General features: G+C 36.9%; 1 protein-coding gene across 3 annotated transcripts in view; it reads left to right on the top strand.

Annotated features, from left to right (window-relative positions):
• MINDY2 (MINDY lysine 48 deubiquitinase 2) overlaps window positions 1-16,101 on the top strand; it is an 80,686-nt gene that overhangs the window by 23,673 nt on the left and 40,912 nt on the right. For all 3 annotated transcript variants that reach the window (XM_068965486.1, XM_068965488.1, XM_068965487.1), the window contains exons 3-4: window positions 9,927-9,991; window positions 15,708-15,866. In XM_068965486.1, the coding sequence (XP_068821587.1) occupies window positions 9,927-9,991; window positions 15,708-15,866 (224 nt within the window). The remainder of the gene's footprint in view (window positions 1-9,926; window positions 9,992-15,707; window positions 15,867-16,101) is intronic.

Raw genomic sequence — 16,101 nt, forward strand, 5'->3', positions numbered from 1 at the left:
AGAGATAAGTAAGTGAAGACTCAAATGCAGATAACTTTTGAGAAGTTTATCTATAGATGGGTATGAGAAGTAGGTGAAAAGTAGGAAAAGGTTTAGTAGAGAACATGTGACTTATCTTGGGTTTCATGGTATACTTAGAATCCTTGTAAAGAAGGTGGTATACTTAGATCCCTTGTAAAAGAGAAAGATTGTTTTAGGGCTAGGTGTAAACTATTTTAAGCTCAAGCTCAAGGTAAAAAAATGTAAGGCATTTTTTTTCCCTTAATTTTATTTATTTTGGGGGTTGGGGCTGTGTTGTGTCTTTGTTGCTATGCAGGGTTTTCTCTAGTTGTGGTGAGTGGAGGCTATTCTCTAGTTGTGGTGTGTGGGCTTCTCACTGCAGTGGCTTCTCTTGTGGAGCATAGGTTCTGGGGCATGCAAGCTTCAGTAGTTGTGGCACATGGCCTCAGTAGCACAGGCTTAGTAGTTCCGAGGCATGGAATCGAACCCCTGTCTCCCACATTGGCAAATTCTTTACCACTGAGCCACCAGGGAAACCCTGTAAGATATATTTGGAAGAAGGGTGATTTGAGTACAATTTGACTGTGGTTGGTAACTCTGCATGTTACAGAAAGTTGGATTGGAGATTGGATTAGTAGGCTACAGCTAAACTGAGGAGTTTTGGAAGCCAGGCAGAGAAGTTGTTTACTATGGTAGGTTGCTTCATGTATTTTAGTTCAAGAGGAGTAAACAACATGTTAAGTGTAGTTTTTAGGATTGTCTGGTTGAGACCAATTAGGAAATAGTAATAGCAGTTCAGATGTGGTCAAATATCAATAGATTTTTGAATGCCTAATATATATAGAAAACATATATTTTTGAGCCGAGTTTCCTATCCATTTTTTCCATATCCAACCACTATTTCTCCTACTTTCTTTGTTCTCATATCATGACTATAATCACCTAAACCTACACCACCTGGCATAGTAGCCACTGGCCACAGGTAGCTTTTAAGCACTTGGAAATATTGCCAGAGTGAATTGAGATTTTCTGTAAGTATAAAATATATACTGGATTTGAAAGATTTAGCTCAAAAAAGAATGTAACATATCAGTAATTTTTATAATGATTATGTGTTTAAATGATAATATTTTTAATATACTACACTAAATAAAATATATTATTAAAATTACTTTTACCTAATTCTGGGACTTCCTGGTGGCTCACTGACTAAGACTCTGCACTCCCAATATAGGGGGCCATGGTTCGATTCCTGGTCAGGGAATTAGATCCCACATGCCACAACTAAAGATCCTGTATGCCACAACAAAGATCAAAGATCTCAAGTGCTACAACTAAAACCCAGCACAGCCAAATAATTTTATTTTTTAATTTTTACCTATTTCTTTTTACTTTTTAAAAATGTAGCTACTAAAAATTTGAGGTTGCATATGGCTTACATTATATTTCCATTGGACAGTGCTAACCTAAACTGTGATACATCTCCACAGCTTCTTATTTCATCCTGGCTCTGCTCTCTGTGCTACCATAGACTGATACTGTTTACCTAACCTGCTCCTGCTGTTATTACCATCAGTCTACTTGCCTTTTTCGCTTCTGTCTTCTGGGACAAAATAAGCTCTTTTGCTGTTGGTTCCTATAGCTAAAGAATGCAGTTGTAATGGCAGAGACCTGTGAGCAGAGGCAGAAGGCATATGAATGGATGTAGGAAAAGATAAGACTGAAGTAGCAATAAAAGCATCATAAATTATAGTACCTCTTGATTTTACAGATGAGGTAACCAAAGCTCAGAAAGGTTAAATAATGTGTGCTCTCTACCTGGGCACCTTCTAGTATTATTTTTTAAATGCTGAAAGGCTAGTATTCTCAAAAGTATATCTCTTCTCCCTTTCTACCACTCAGGTGTATATTTTAAATTTGTACTACTTGTCTCTATCTTCCTTTTTCTTTTTTCTTATCCAGCAAATATTTACTGATCATGTACTATGGACACATTGTTTGGAGTTGTCAACAATACAGTCAGGTGACTGCACAAATGTACTCTACTGAGAAAATGTTAACATGGTATTTTTCTTGGAAAGAAAATAATTAGTACATCTTGGTATTTTAAATTTATCCAACTGCTATGTTTTAAAAAGTCCTAAAGAAGCAGGACATAGAGATTTTTTTTGATTATAGGGAAAAGAAAACTTGTTGAAGAAATATTTAGATCTGGGGTAGGTGAAGAGGTTTGGAAGTCCTGGGTGAGGGTACTCATCTACTAGGGATAGCATGAAAGTAATATGATCCTAATGGGAGGTGGGGGAGAAGTGAGCAAGAGTGATGTGAGAAGAGAGATTCTGGAAACTCTGCCTTGCCAAAAATAAAATTTATTCAAGGCCATTTCTGCCAGAACTAACTGTTTAGTTTTCTAAGCTATTTGGATTTTGTTCTCTTGAGATGACTGAAGTTCTCTGGAGGAACCAGAAACATTTTGCATTAATAAGCAAGCACTAGTAGAAATATGGTAAAAGAAAACATTGAAGACTTTCCTGTACCCACATAAGGAACCATGGGGAATGGGAATTTTGATTGTTAAAGATTAGAAGAGGTACGAATTTTAATTTGGAAATTTCTAGAACAGGACCTTGAAATTTGGAAGGAAAAGCTATGACAAATCTAGACAGCTTATTAAAAAGCATAAACAACACTTTGTCAACAAAGGTCCATATAGTCAATGCTGTGGTTTTTCCACTCTGTAGTCATATATGGATGTGAGAGTTGGACCATAAAGAAGGCTGAGGATCGAAGAATTGATGCCTTGAAACTATGGTGTTGGAGAAGATTCTTGAGAGTCCCTGTGACTGCAGGGAGATCCAACTCATCCATCCTAAAGGAAATCAGTCCTGAATATTCATTGGAAGGACTGATGCTAAAGCTTAAACTCCAATACTTTGGCCACCTGATGCAAAGAACTGACTCATTAGAAAAGACCCTGATGCTGGGAAATATTGAAGGCAGGAGGATAAAAGGATGACAGGATGGTTGGATGGCATCACTGACTCAATGGACATGAGTTTGAGCAAGCTCTGGGAGATGATGAAGGACAGGGAAGCCTAGCATGCTGCAGTCCATGGGGTTGCAAAGAGTCGTACACGACTGAATAATAACAAGAGCAGGGCCAAGCTTGGACATGGATTGTTGGAGAACTTTGGCCTCAAGAAAGAAACATGAAAGCTTGGATACCTAGGAAGTACTGGGAGATCGAATAAAATAAAGTGGGAAAGACGTGTAGGTGAAAGGCAGAAAATGGTTAGAAAGATAAGGTAAAGAAGCACAACACAAACTAGAATGTGACACTGTTCATCTCAGATTGGGACTTGAACCCACGTGGCTGGGACTCAAACCTGGCCAAAACCCAGTTTAGGACTCAAACCTGGCCAAAACCCTGCTTGGGACTCTAACCCATGTGGCCAGAACTTGAACCCAGCCAAAACCCGGTCTTCCAACTGAGATCACAGAGCTGGTTTCGGGATGTAATGGAAGCTCGGGTTCTTGATGTCTCGTAGCAGAAAGAATTCAGTGAGAGACAAAGTGATAGGTAAGAAGTGGATTTACTTAGAAACACAATACACAGACAGAGTGTAGGCCATGTCAGAAGGCAGGAGTAACTTTGGGAAAAGCACATGCCACAGACAACATCATGGGCCTTCGAACAGAGAGAGTGTGGTCTTGAAATGTGGTGTGGTTAGGTTTTGGAGGCTGGATAATTTCACAGGCTATTAAGTGGGAGGATTATTCCAGCTATTTTGGGAAAGGGGTGGAGATTTTCAGAAATTGGGCCACTGTCTACTTTTTGGTCGGCCCTTGAAACTGTTGTGGTGCCTCTAGGTGTGTCATTTAGCTTGTTGATTTTACAGTGAATGTACACTGAGACTGAGGATCAAGGTCTAGTCCAAGTTGACTTGTCTGCCATCTTGGACCCATTTGGTTCTAATCAGTTTATGTTGTGTCCTCAGACTTTGTCATTCTTTCAGAGGTTGTGCCCTGTCCCCTTCCCTCCTGTTTCAAATGTATAGTATGATTTTTGTAGTTTGTATGATCGTGAGATTAGCACCGTATTATAGTAAGGAAAATAGTTGGTGGGATGGTGGTGCTGTCTGACTTTTTAAAAGATAATTTATCTTTTTTTTTCAAACTGCTGTGAAATATTTATTTCAAGTTAGTTATTTTATGCAGTAGTTTTTCCCCCTCAAAAGACTTGTGATAACCACATCTTTTAAATCTGTAAATGATGTTATCAAATTAATCTTTGAAATCTCACAAAAATTTATATTTTACAATCCACCCTGAATATCAAGGCTGCAAGAATAACACAATGTTTCCTATATCCAAATATTTTACAGCTGTATCCACAAAGAAAGAAAAAAAAGGAAAAAAGCACATATGCTTGGTTAAGGGCTGACATTACCCGAGCAGCCCTAAATAAAATAAAATATCCAAATTATTAGCATTAATTTAATACAACTATAACTTCAGTCACTTTGTCATTGACAATGATTGCTTGAGAACAGGGGTGAGTGCCCCAAGGACTAGTAGCAGAAGCTGTTGCTGCAGACCAGTGTCTCCTCTCTGCACTGCCAGCTCCCACCTGTGCATTGCCCCATATATACTGTGTGTATGTGTGTGTGTTTTAAAAATCTTGCCCACCACACAAAGTTCTCTCTATTAAGCAGATAACAGAGAAGAACAACAACAAAAGCTAAACAAGTCAATCCCTCGCTCTCTTAAAAGATAATTTATATTTTGAACATAAATACTATAAAAGCAATATTGAAGCATTTTAATTTTGCCTACAAAATTTTGTCTGCCAAGAGGCGGACATGACTGAGTAACTAAACTGAACTGAACTGAATTTTGCCTACAGTTAATTGTGTCTCCTTTTTTCCAGGTGCTTAACATGGGATAGGTTCCCTACTGACAAACCCTGTCTTCTGTTTTCGGCCTAATGGAACCGTCACATTTTTGCTTCTTGATATCTGTTTGTCTGGAATATCCTATTAGTAGCAAAGTCTTCAGAGAAGGCAATGGCAACTCACTCCCTCTTGACTGGAAAATCCCATGGGTGGAGGAGCCTGGTAGGCTGCAGTCCATGGGGTTGCTAAGAGTCGGACACGACTGACCGACTTCCCTTTCACTTTTCACTTTTATGCATTGGAGAAGGAAATGGCAACCCACTCCAGTGTTCTTTCCTGGAGAATCCCAGGGATGGGGGAGCCTGGTGGGCTGCTGTCTATGGGGTCGCACAGAGTCGGGCACGACTGAAGCGACTTAGCAGCAGCAGCAGCAGAAAAGTCTTAGGGATTCCTTCTTTGAAATTCTTTTCTCTCTGTATGCTGGTACTTTGGAGTGTGGTTTATTGCAAGCTCTTTTGTTTTTTTCTACGATCCAAATTGGCCTGTTTACGAATGTTATCTTCTTAAAGCACTAATTTCATCCTTCACTTATCAACTTAGAAACATAAAGATCCCTTAAGATCTTCACAAGCAACCAAACGTATCAATGTGTTATTTATGATTTCCTATAATCTGATCAAGGTTACCCATCCAGCCATATTTCCCACCACTCTGCAACATAAATCTTATGTATGCTGCTATTGCTGCTAAGTTGCTTCAGTCGTGTCCAACTCTGTGCGACCCCATAGACGGCAGCCCACCAGGTGCCCCCCTCCCTGGGATTCTCCAGGCAAGAATACTGGAGTGGGTTGCCATTTCCTTCTTCAATGCATGAAAGTAAAAAGTGAAAGTGAAGTTGCTCCGTCGTGTCCAACTCTTAGCGACCCCATGGACTGCAGCCTACTAGGCTCATGGGATTTTCCAAGCGAGAGTACTGCAGTGGGTTGCCATTGCCTTCTCCAATCTTATATATGAAGTGAAGTCACTCAGTCATGTCTGACTCTTTGCGACCCCATGGGCACTAACCTACCAGGCTCCTTCGTCCATGGGATTTTCCAGGCAAGAGTACTGGAGTGGATTGCCATTTCCTTCTCCAGGGGATCTTCCCAACCCAGGGATCGAACCCAGGCATCGCAGGCAGACGCTTTACCATATGAGCCGCCAGAGTTTATGTATAAACCTCCTTATAAGCTGTCCATAGGGCATGATGTTTCTTATACATACTTTTTCCATCATTCTTTCTCCCTCAAAGAATGCTTTTCTCCTCACTGCCTTGGCAAGTTTTGCTTTAGATACTACCTTCTCCAAAGGATATTTCTAAGTGCTACAGGCTATCTCAATATCTCTTTTCAAAATCGTGTGATACTTAAGGCATTTATTACAGTTTACAGTATATTATATATACCTTATTATTATCATATTCTGTTTTCTGTATGTTCTTTACCCTACCAGATTATTAGTTTTTTAAGAGAAACAATCATTTCCAAACAGGTTATTTGTTTTAACCTGTTGCTGAACACGGGATAAACTATTAATAAACACTTTTTGATTGAAATAGTGTTGTTGATCAATTTTGAAATAAAGGCTAGATAAGCTAGACAAAACGGCATTCTTAAGAGGTGATTTTTTTAGATATCTAAAACTGAAGGATATTCCCTTAAAAACTCAAAATCAGTCTTTTAAAAATATCTAATTCTCTATTATAAACTTTCCTAAAAATATAGATGTCTGTTACTACATAACATATCACCTCAAAAGTTAGTTGCTTTGAACAATGAACATTTATTGTCACAAAGTACCTGTGGGTCGGGAATCTGAATGTGGCTGAGTGACTCTCGTTTAAGGTCTCTTATACCGTTGCAGTCAGTGTGTCAGTTGGGGCTGCAGTCTTATCTCCAGGCCCAGCTGAGGAGGATCTGCTTCTAAGCTTACTTACTTGGTTGTTGACAGGATTCAGTTCCTCACAGGTCGTTGGACTGAGGTCCTCAGTTTCTCATTGACTGTGGCCAGAGGCCCCCTTCAGTTGCTTGCCATGGCCTCTCCCATAAGGCCACCCAGAACATGACACGTGGCATTTTTCAGAGTGAGCAGTGAAAGAGCACCATGATGAAAGACACAGTATTTTCTTTTCCAATTTTGTAGTGATATTTCATTAATTCTGTTGTATTTTATTCACTGGAAGTGAGTCCAGTCCACAGTCAAGAGAAGGGGATTATACAGAGGTATGAATACCAGGCAGTAGGGTCCATCAAAGAGGCTGCCTCCCTTAGTGAGGCCATTCTTCTCTTGTCAAAATCTTTTCTGACTTCAGGAAAAGAGAAGTTGCTTATCTGAGTCTTTCCCAACAATTATTACACTCTTAACACCTAAGCTTTAATCTATGATAGCATACCTAGGGTCATTTAGTATTGAATTATATAATATTCTGCATCCTGACCCTGCTAAAATGTTAGAAAAACACCCATTACAGTGTTTTATCAGGATAATTACAGAACTTAAATGAAATATAGGATCAAAGTATAGCAAATATGGTCTCAATTATTTGAGTAAATAATGTATAAAATTTACTCAATGTAGTTTTCAGTTAAGTGCTATATTAAAATCTCAACATGTACATATACAGTATGCCAGTTATAGTAAGGTTTCAAAAATATTTGTTAAATATACTTGCTTATATATTTCTGTGAATGAATGAATTTAGTATTTTTGAAGTTCCTTTACCTATGGTGGAATAAAATTGTTATTAGTTAGATCCTGCTGTCTTAAAATTCTAAATAAACCCACAGATAATAATATATTGATGTTTATAGGAATTCTTTGATTATCAAAATTGGAGAGATTGAAAGAGTACTTGCTACAGTCTTTGGAAGTTTATTTTGAATTTGAAAGTAAAAGTTATATAAAAGCAATTTATCAACTTGTTAGTGGTTTGGGAGGCTGAGTGAGAAGCTGGTTATATCCCTGTTTATATAAAAATTAATTCCAGATAATGAAAGACTTAAACTTAAAAAAAGAAAATATTTGCTATACTTTGATCCTATATTTCATTTAAGTTCTGTAATTATCCTGATAAAACACTGTAATGGGTGTTTTTCTAACATTTTAGCAGGGTCAGGATGCAGAATATTATATAATTCAATACTAAATGACCCTAGGTATGCTATCATAGATTAAAGCTTAGGTGTTAAGAGTGTAATAATTGTTGGGAAAGACTCAGATAAGCAACTTCTCTTTTCCTGAAGTCAGAAAAGATTTTGACAAGAGAAGAATGGCCTCACTAAGGGAGGCAGCCTCTTTGATGGACCCTATTGCCTGGTAAACATAAAATTACACGAAGAAAGTATATATGAATGTTCATATACTCTGAAGAGGTGAAAATCTTTCTAAACATAACAATAAGCTCAGAAGCTGTAATAGAAGAATATGACTATATTCAAATTAAATATTTCTATGTGGTGAAAAATAGGCAAAAAAGCACCGTCATAAAGTCAGAAGCCAATATGGGGAAAAAATAATTTACCACACATTTAACAGGAAATGTTCTCATTTCTCTAATTGAAAAAGAGCTTTAATAGTTCAACAGTTCAGTTCAGTTCAGTTCAGTCGTTCAGTCGTGTCCGACTCTTTGCAACTCCATGAATCACAGCATGCCAGGCCTCCCTGTCCATCACCAACTCCCGGAGTTCACTCAGACTCACGTCCATCGAGTCAGTGATGCCATCCAGCCATCTCATCCTCTGTTGTCCCCTTCTCCTTCTGCCCCAATCTCTCCCAGCATCAGAGTCTTTTCCAGTGAGTCAACTCTTCGCATGAGGTGGCCAAAGTACTGGAGTTTCAGCTTCAGCATCATTCCCTCCAAAGAAATTCCAGGACTGATCTCCTTCAGAATGGACTGGTTGGATCTCCGTGCAGTCCAAGGGACTCTCAAGAGTCTTCTCTAACACCACAGTTCAAAAGCATTAATTCTTTGGCGCTCTGCTTTCTTCACAGTCCAACTCTCACATCCATACATGACTACTGGAAAAACCATAGCCTTGACTAGATGGACCTTTGTTGGCGAAGTAATGTCTCTGCTTTTGAATATGCTATCTAGGTTGGTCATAACTTTCCTTCCAAGGCGTAAGTGTCTTTTAATTTCATGGCTGCAGTCACCATCTGCAGTGATTTTGGTGTATAGGCAGGCAATTTGAAGAAAAGTATATATAACTAATATATATTTTAAAAAGCAAAACATAGATCAAAACATACTACGTATATTAAAATGATGCTACATATATTTAAAAAGTGTCACATATACTAAAAGTCATTTATATATTAAAAAGGTGATACCAAATAAAAATACATGTATAAAAAGATATAAATTTGGAGGAGTGAATAGTTGGTTTACAATATTAGTTTCAGGTGCACAGCCTAGTGATTTGGTATCTTTACAGATTATACTCCATTTAAAATTATACAATAGTGGCTATAATTCCCTGTGCTATACAATATATCCTTGTTGCTTATCTGTTTTATACATAGTACTTTGTATCTCAATTCCATACCACTTTTGTGCCTTTCTCCTTTCCCTCTCCCTACTGGCAGTCACTAATATATCAATTTCTAAATTCAAAAAAGTTTTTGTTTACTTCTAACAAAAGCAACATTCAGAAGACTGATAACTCCCATTCTTGGAAAGGTATTGGGGTAACAATTATATTGCTGATATCTGTGAAACTTTGTAAAGCCTTTTAGAGTTTTATTGTAGTGATGTGGAAAGATGCTCATGAAGGAAGAAAAATAAATTTAAAATATAGGATGTACACTGAAAAAAATATGAGATCTTAGCTAATAGTTAACATTGATTTTCTCTGATGATTTTCTCTGAATAGAATTGGGCGGGGGCTCTTTTTTATGTTACTTATTGTTACAGTTTATAATTTCAATACATTACTTTTGTAATTAGAAAAAAAGTGATTTTTTAAAAGGCAACTTTACAATTTCTTTTTACAGGAGATTACATGCTTGATACAAAGCCAAAAGAAATTTCAGAAATTCAGCGTTTAAACTATGAGCAGGTAACAGACCCAATTTTTGTTATGTTAAAATAGGTAATTTGCCCTTATGCATATATTTATTGGTCTCTATCAATGGCTTTTCAGGCATATTCTTTGTTTTCTTTTTTTTTATGCCCTTTTAAAAATGTAAAAACCATTTTCAGCCCACAGCCATATTTGACCCACAGGCCATACTTTGCTGATCTCTCTTATGTGAACCTATATACAGTCCGTGGGGTTACAAAAGTTGAACACGACTTAGTGACTAAACCATATAACGTGAAGAATGAAACATGGATACCATTCTACACACCTATGAAGAATCATAACCTAGTATTTTCCTTGAAAAAATTGACTCTCAAGTGAATTTATTATTCATCTTCCCTCATTTGTTTATATTTTACAATTAAGTTATATTTTGGAAATTGTTCAGCAAATGATCTCTAGGGTATGCCATTAGGACTAAATCTGCTATTTCATAGTTTCAGTGTATTTACATTGTTTGGCACATTCTTTTGAGATACTATTTCTGTAATATAGGTGGGGACCACTGGGCTCAATATTATTGGAGCTGGAAGAAAGCAAGAAGAGCTTCATTTTCTTCAGTATTCTTCCTTTGTTTGACAATAGAAGGCAAGAACACAGGTTATTGCAGTGGAAGAAGTATCAGCCAAGGAAGAAACATATCATTGGAACTTTTGTTTGAATGTGTTTACATTGTTTGGCATGTTCTTTGGAGATACTATTCTGTAATACATGAGGGGACCACTAGCCTCAAAATTACTGGAGCTGGAAGTAAGCAAGCAGAGCTTCATTTTCTTCAGTATGCTTTCTTTGTTTGACAGTAGAAGGCAAGAAGAACACAGGTTCTTGCAGTGGAAGATGTATCAGCTAGGGAAGAAACATATCATTGGAACCTTTATGTTTACTTTCAAAGTAACCCTTATTACATACTTTCACCAGTGTCCAGATAGCAAAAAGAAAACTCATTTCAATATTGCAAAATTTCCTGAGTTTGAATGTTAGATAATCTAGTCCTAATAAGATTGAAAAGCTAGTATGTTACATTGAATCACTGTGTAAGGTAGGAAGTCTCTGTGTGTGTTAAGTCACCTCAGTTGTATCTGACTCTGTGCAACCCCATGGACTATAACCTGCCAGGCTCCTCTGCCCATGGGAGTCTCCAGGCAAGAATACTGGGGTGGGGTGCCATGCTCTCCTCCAGGAAATCTGTAGTTAAAGCCAAATAGGTATACTAAGTCATTTCAGTTCTATTGGAATTTGTAACTTAAAGCAAGGATTTCCAAACATTTTTCACAGTAGAAACTTGTTTTCAAATGAAATCTTATGTTAACCTTCAATTTATAAAGCCAGTGAATATATATCATTTATCAAATCTGTATCAGTTCTTATTGAAATCAGTAAGGCTATTGTAATTAATACAAAAACTTGAAATTAGAAATTATAGATCATAGTTGCAGTTTCATATCAACCTCAAAATTCAGTTCATTTCTGTTGCACAGACTTGAGAAAATCTTGAGTGCAAAGTATTTGCAAATGATACTAGCACTTTGTTTCAAGTCTTGTCTTGCAGTCTCAGGATGTGCTTCCATTAAGATGATCTGGACTCTTGAAAAATGACTGGAAGTTTTGTTTCAAAGTTGAAACAAACACTGACAGCCACTTGCATTTCTTATCAACATGTCAGACAAAAAGTACCGTGTTTAAAATAAGCTCTAAAACTGTTTATAAGGTATTGTGATTGAATTACCATTCGTTTTGGGAATAGTATGTTCAGTTCAGTTCAGTCGCTCAGTCGTGTCCGACTCTTTGTGACTCCGTGAACCGCAGCACGCCAGGTCTCCCTGTCCATCACCAACTCCCAGAGTCCACCCAAACCCATGTCCATTGAGTTGATGATGCCATCCAACCATCTTATCCTCTGTTGTCCCCTTCTCCTGCCCTCAATCTTTCCCAGGATCAGGGTTAGTACCAAGCTGATAAAATCGAGTCTAAGCTGGTATTTAATGCTCCACAGGTATGATGTAACAATAATCTTTTTGTATACTTTTGTGTGAGCAGAAATGTTCAAGCCTAGATTTTAAAAAGACCAGTGCAGAACTTCAGTCTTCCTAATTTAAAATCCTTACCAGAAGTTGCAATATAAACAGAGTATTTTTTCCAGTTTTGCTTAATGATGACAACACAAAATACTGTGTGTTTATGACAGATTTTTATATGACTGCAAATACATTTTTAAAATATATCTTATGTTTAAATTTAAAATTTCACCACGTTAACTACTTGAAGAAAAATTCTAAGAAGCAGTTGAACTATTGGCTTAAAGAAGTAGTAATCGTTTTATAAGCACCCTTCCCTAATTTATATTTTATGTTAATTATCATAATATGAATTTAGGAACAAAATGGCAAAATACTCTTTCAAATTCTTTGTTTAGACTTATTTATATCAGTTTTATTCTTTATGGAGATTATTAGTTCTATTAGTTTAGTGATTTTAATATTATATAATCTGTTTAAAATGTAGAAGATATATATAGGTGTAAACTTGAAATTATACTCCCCCTTGAAGAAAATTGGGTGATTGGCAACCAAGAATTTAACAAATAGCAGAAAAAATCAGTAGTAGTAAAACTACAATCCTACAGTGGTTCATATTCATTCATATTTTCCCACATTCATCATTGTTATGGTTTTAGGAAAAGTTTTAAAATACTGAAAGGAAAAGAATGTGAGCTGATTGTTTTCAAAGGTTTAACTTTAGGGAAGACTGAGAAAATAAGTGTTTCAGGGTATTACAATTGTTAGAGGTGAAACTGAAAACAAAACAAAAACTCCATAGTGCTATCCTGTTGTAAATTTCTCACTCATAAATTGAAAACATTTGATTAATTTCTGTTTTTAGTCTGTGTAGTCTCTTACGATAGAATTTTGTAAGTTAACTGGTAAAACTTTTTCAAATTTTCTATATTGAATTTTATTTGTTCCATCAAATATACCCTCTATACTTATGTCCATATTTAATATATTAAAATGTTTAGAAAAACATGTTTTTAAATAGTCTTCATTACACACTTACATGACCATGTTTAATGAGAAACCTGGTGTGGACAGAATGACCCTTGTTTGACCAATAAGCCTTTGTGATTGAACCTCTTTTTCACAGACTTCATCTCGCACCGTTTACACTGATACAGAATTATTACCCAAAGTCCATAGTTTACATTAGGGTTCAATCTTGGTGTTTATACATTCTTTGAAAGTGTCTCAGTCATGTCCGACTCTTTACAACCCCAGTGGACTATATGGTCCATGGAATTCTCCAGGCCAGAATATTGGAGTGGGTAGCTGTTCCCTTCTCCAGGGGATCTTCCCATACATTCTTTGGGTTTTGACAAATATATAATGCCGTGTATCACCATTATAGTATCATACAGAATAGTTTCTCTGCCCTAAAAATCCTCAGTGCTTTGCCACTACATCCCTCCCTCCTCCACTGAGCTTTTTACTGTCTCCATCATTTTGCCTTTTCCCATTGTTTTGTGTCATGTGGAATCATACAATACATTTCATATTGGCTTGTTTAACTTTGTAATGTACATTTAGATTTCTTCCATGTCTGTTCATGGCTTGATAGCTGATTTCTTATTCTTTCTTTCATTTAAATTGTGGTTAAAAAAATAAAAAATTTACTCTCTTAACCATTTTTTTCTCTTAACCATTAAGTGTAGTGTTAACTGTATTTATATGCTTGTGTAACAGATCTCTAAAGTAGTTTCATCTTGTAAAACTAAAATTCTATACTAATTGAACAGCTCCCCAGATCTCCCTCCAGCCCCTGACAACTACCAGTCTACTTTCTATTTCCATGATTTTGACTACTCTAGATATCTCATCTAAGTGGAGTCACATAATATTTGTTCTTTGCAGTGGCTTATTTCACTCAGCATAATGTCCTCAAGTTTCATCCATGTTGTAACATGTAATAAAATTTCCTTTTTTGTTAAAGGCTGAATAATATTCCATTGTATGTGTGTATATATATATATAAAACATGTTTCCTTTATCCATTTATCTGCTAATGGACATTTGAGCTACGTGCACCTCTTGGCTGTTGTGAATAATGCTGCAGTGAATATAGGTGTACACCCATCTCTTTAAGATGGTGCTTTTGATTCTTTTAGGAATATACCTGGAAGTGGGAGAGGACTTTCTCTTTGACTAGAAACTTTTGTCTTTGAACTTCCTGGTCTAAACATAGATCCCTCTCCGCTCTCACTCTGTATATCTTTATCCTATCCAATTTTTCTTACTAATACTTAACTTTATATTATAATTTATGTATTTTTCTCTCATAGTAGAATGTTAATTCCATGAGATTAAGAACTTTGTTTTATCCACTGTTTTATCTTTAGAACTCATATTTAATGCCTGTAACATAGTTCAGTGCAATCGCTCAGTCCTGTCCAACTCTTTGCAACCCCATGGACTGTAGCATGCCAGGCTTCCCTGTCCATCACCAACTCCCGGAGCTTACTCAAACTCATGTCCATCCAGTTGGTGATACCATCCAACCATCTCATCTTCTGTAGTCCTCTTCTCCTCCTGCCTTCAATATTTCCCAGAATCAGGGTCTTTTCAAATGAGTCAGCCCCTCATATCAGGTGACCAAAGTATTGGAGTTTCAGCTTCAGTATCAGTCCTTCCAATGAAGATTCAGGACTGATTTCCTTTAGGATGGACTGGTTTGATCTCCTTGCAGTCCAAGGGACTCTCAAGAGTCTTCTCCAACACCACAGTTCAAAAGCATCAACTCTTCAGCTCTCAACTTTCTTTATAGTCCAACTCTCACATCCATACATGACTACTGGAAAAACCATAGCTTTGGCTACACTGACCTTTGTCGGCAAAGTAACATCTCTGCTTTTTAATATGCTGTCTAGGTTGGTCATAGCTTTTCTTCCAAGGAGCAAGCGTCTTTTAATTTCATGGCTGCAGTCACCGTCTGCAGTGATTTTGAAGCCCAAGGAAATAAAGTCTCTCACTGTTGCCATTGTTTCCCATCTATTTGCTGTGAACCCATGATCTTAGTTTTTTGAATGTTGAGTTTTAAGCCAACTTTTTCCCTCTCCTCTTTCACTTTTGTCAAGAGGCTCTTTAGTTCTTCACTTTCTGCCATAAGGGTGGTGTCATCTGCATATTTTAGGGTTTTGATATTTCTCCTGGCAATCTTGATTCCAGCTTGTGCTTCATCCAGCCCTGCATTTCGCATGATGTACTCTGGATGTGAGTTCAACAAACAGGATGGCAATATACATCCTTGACGTATTCCTTTGCCAATTTGGAATCAATCTGTTATTCCATGTGCATTTCTAACTGTTTCTTCTTGACCTGCATACAGATCTCTCAGGAGGCAGGTAAGGTGGTCTGGTATTCTCATCTCTTTAAGAAATTTTCAGTTTGTTGTGATCCACATAGTCAAAGGCTTTGGTGTAGTCAAACCAGGAATCAAACCTGGGTCTCCCACACTGCGGGCAGACTCTTTACCATCTGAGCCACCAGGGAAGCCCCTTAAACATAGCAGGTACTTAATAATAAAAATGGAAAGGATGAATAAATTGGATAAAGTGAAAAATTTGTAGTAAATGTGCCTGTATTTAAATATCTTTTTTTGTTGTTGTTTTTCTCATTTTTTCTCTTCCCCTTTCTATTTTCAGAATATGAGTGATGCTATGGCAGTATTGCACAAACTACAGACAGGCTTGGATGTAAATGTAAAATTCACTGGTGTTCGAGTGTTTGAATATACACCAGAATGCATAGTATTTGATCTTCTTGATATTCCTTTGTATCATGGATGGTTAGTGGACCCTCAGGTAAGTACAAAATCTTAAATTATATGAACACAAATATAGTAAAAATTTATTAATTTGGCAAAGGAATCTAGGTTTACATTTTCTGATATTTATATTTTTGTGCTTTTACATGGAATTAGCCACATTGTGAGGTTAAGAGCACAGTCCTCTAGACTGCTGAATCTGCTCAAGACTTCTGACTATAATTTCATGGAGTTAGAGGCCAACTACAGAGCTGAGTGCACATCCTCACCAA

Source organism: Capricornis sumatraensis, chromosome 2 (assembly GCF_032405125.1).
Source record: "Capricornis sumatraensis isolate serow.1 chromosome 2, serow.2, whole genome shotgun sequence".
NCBI lineage: Eukaryota > Metazoa > Chordata > Mammalia > Artiodactyla > Bovidae > Capricornis > Capricornis sumatraensis.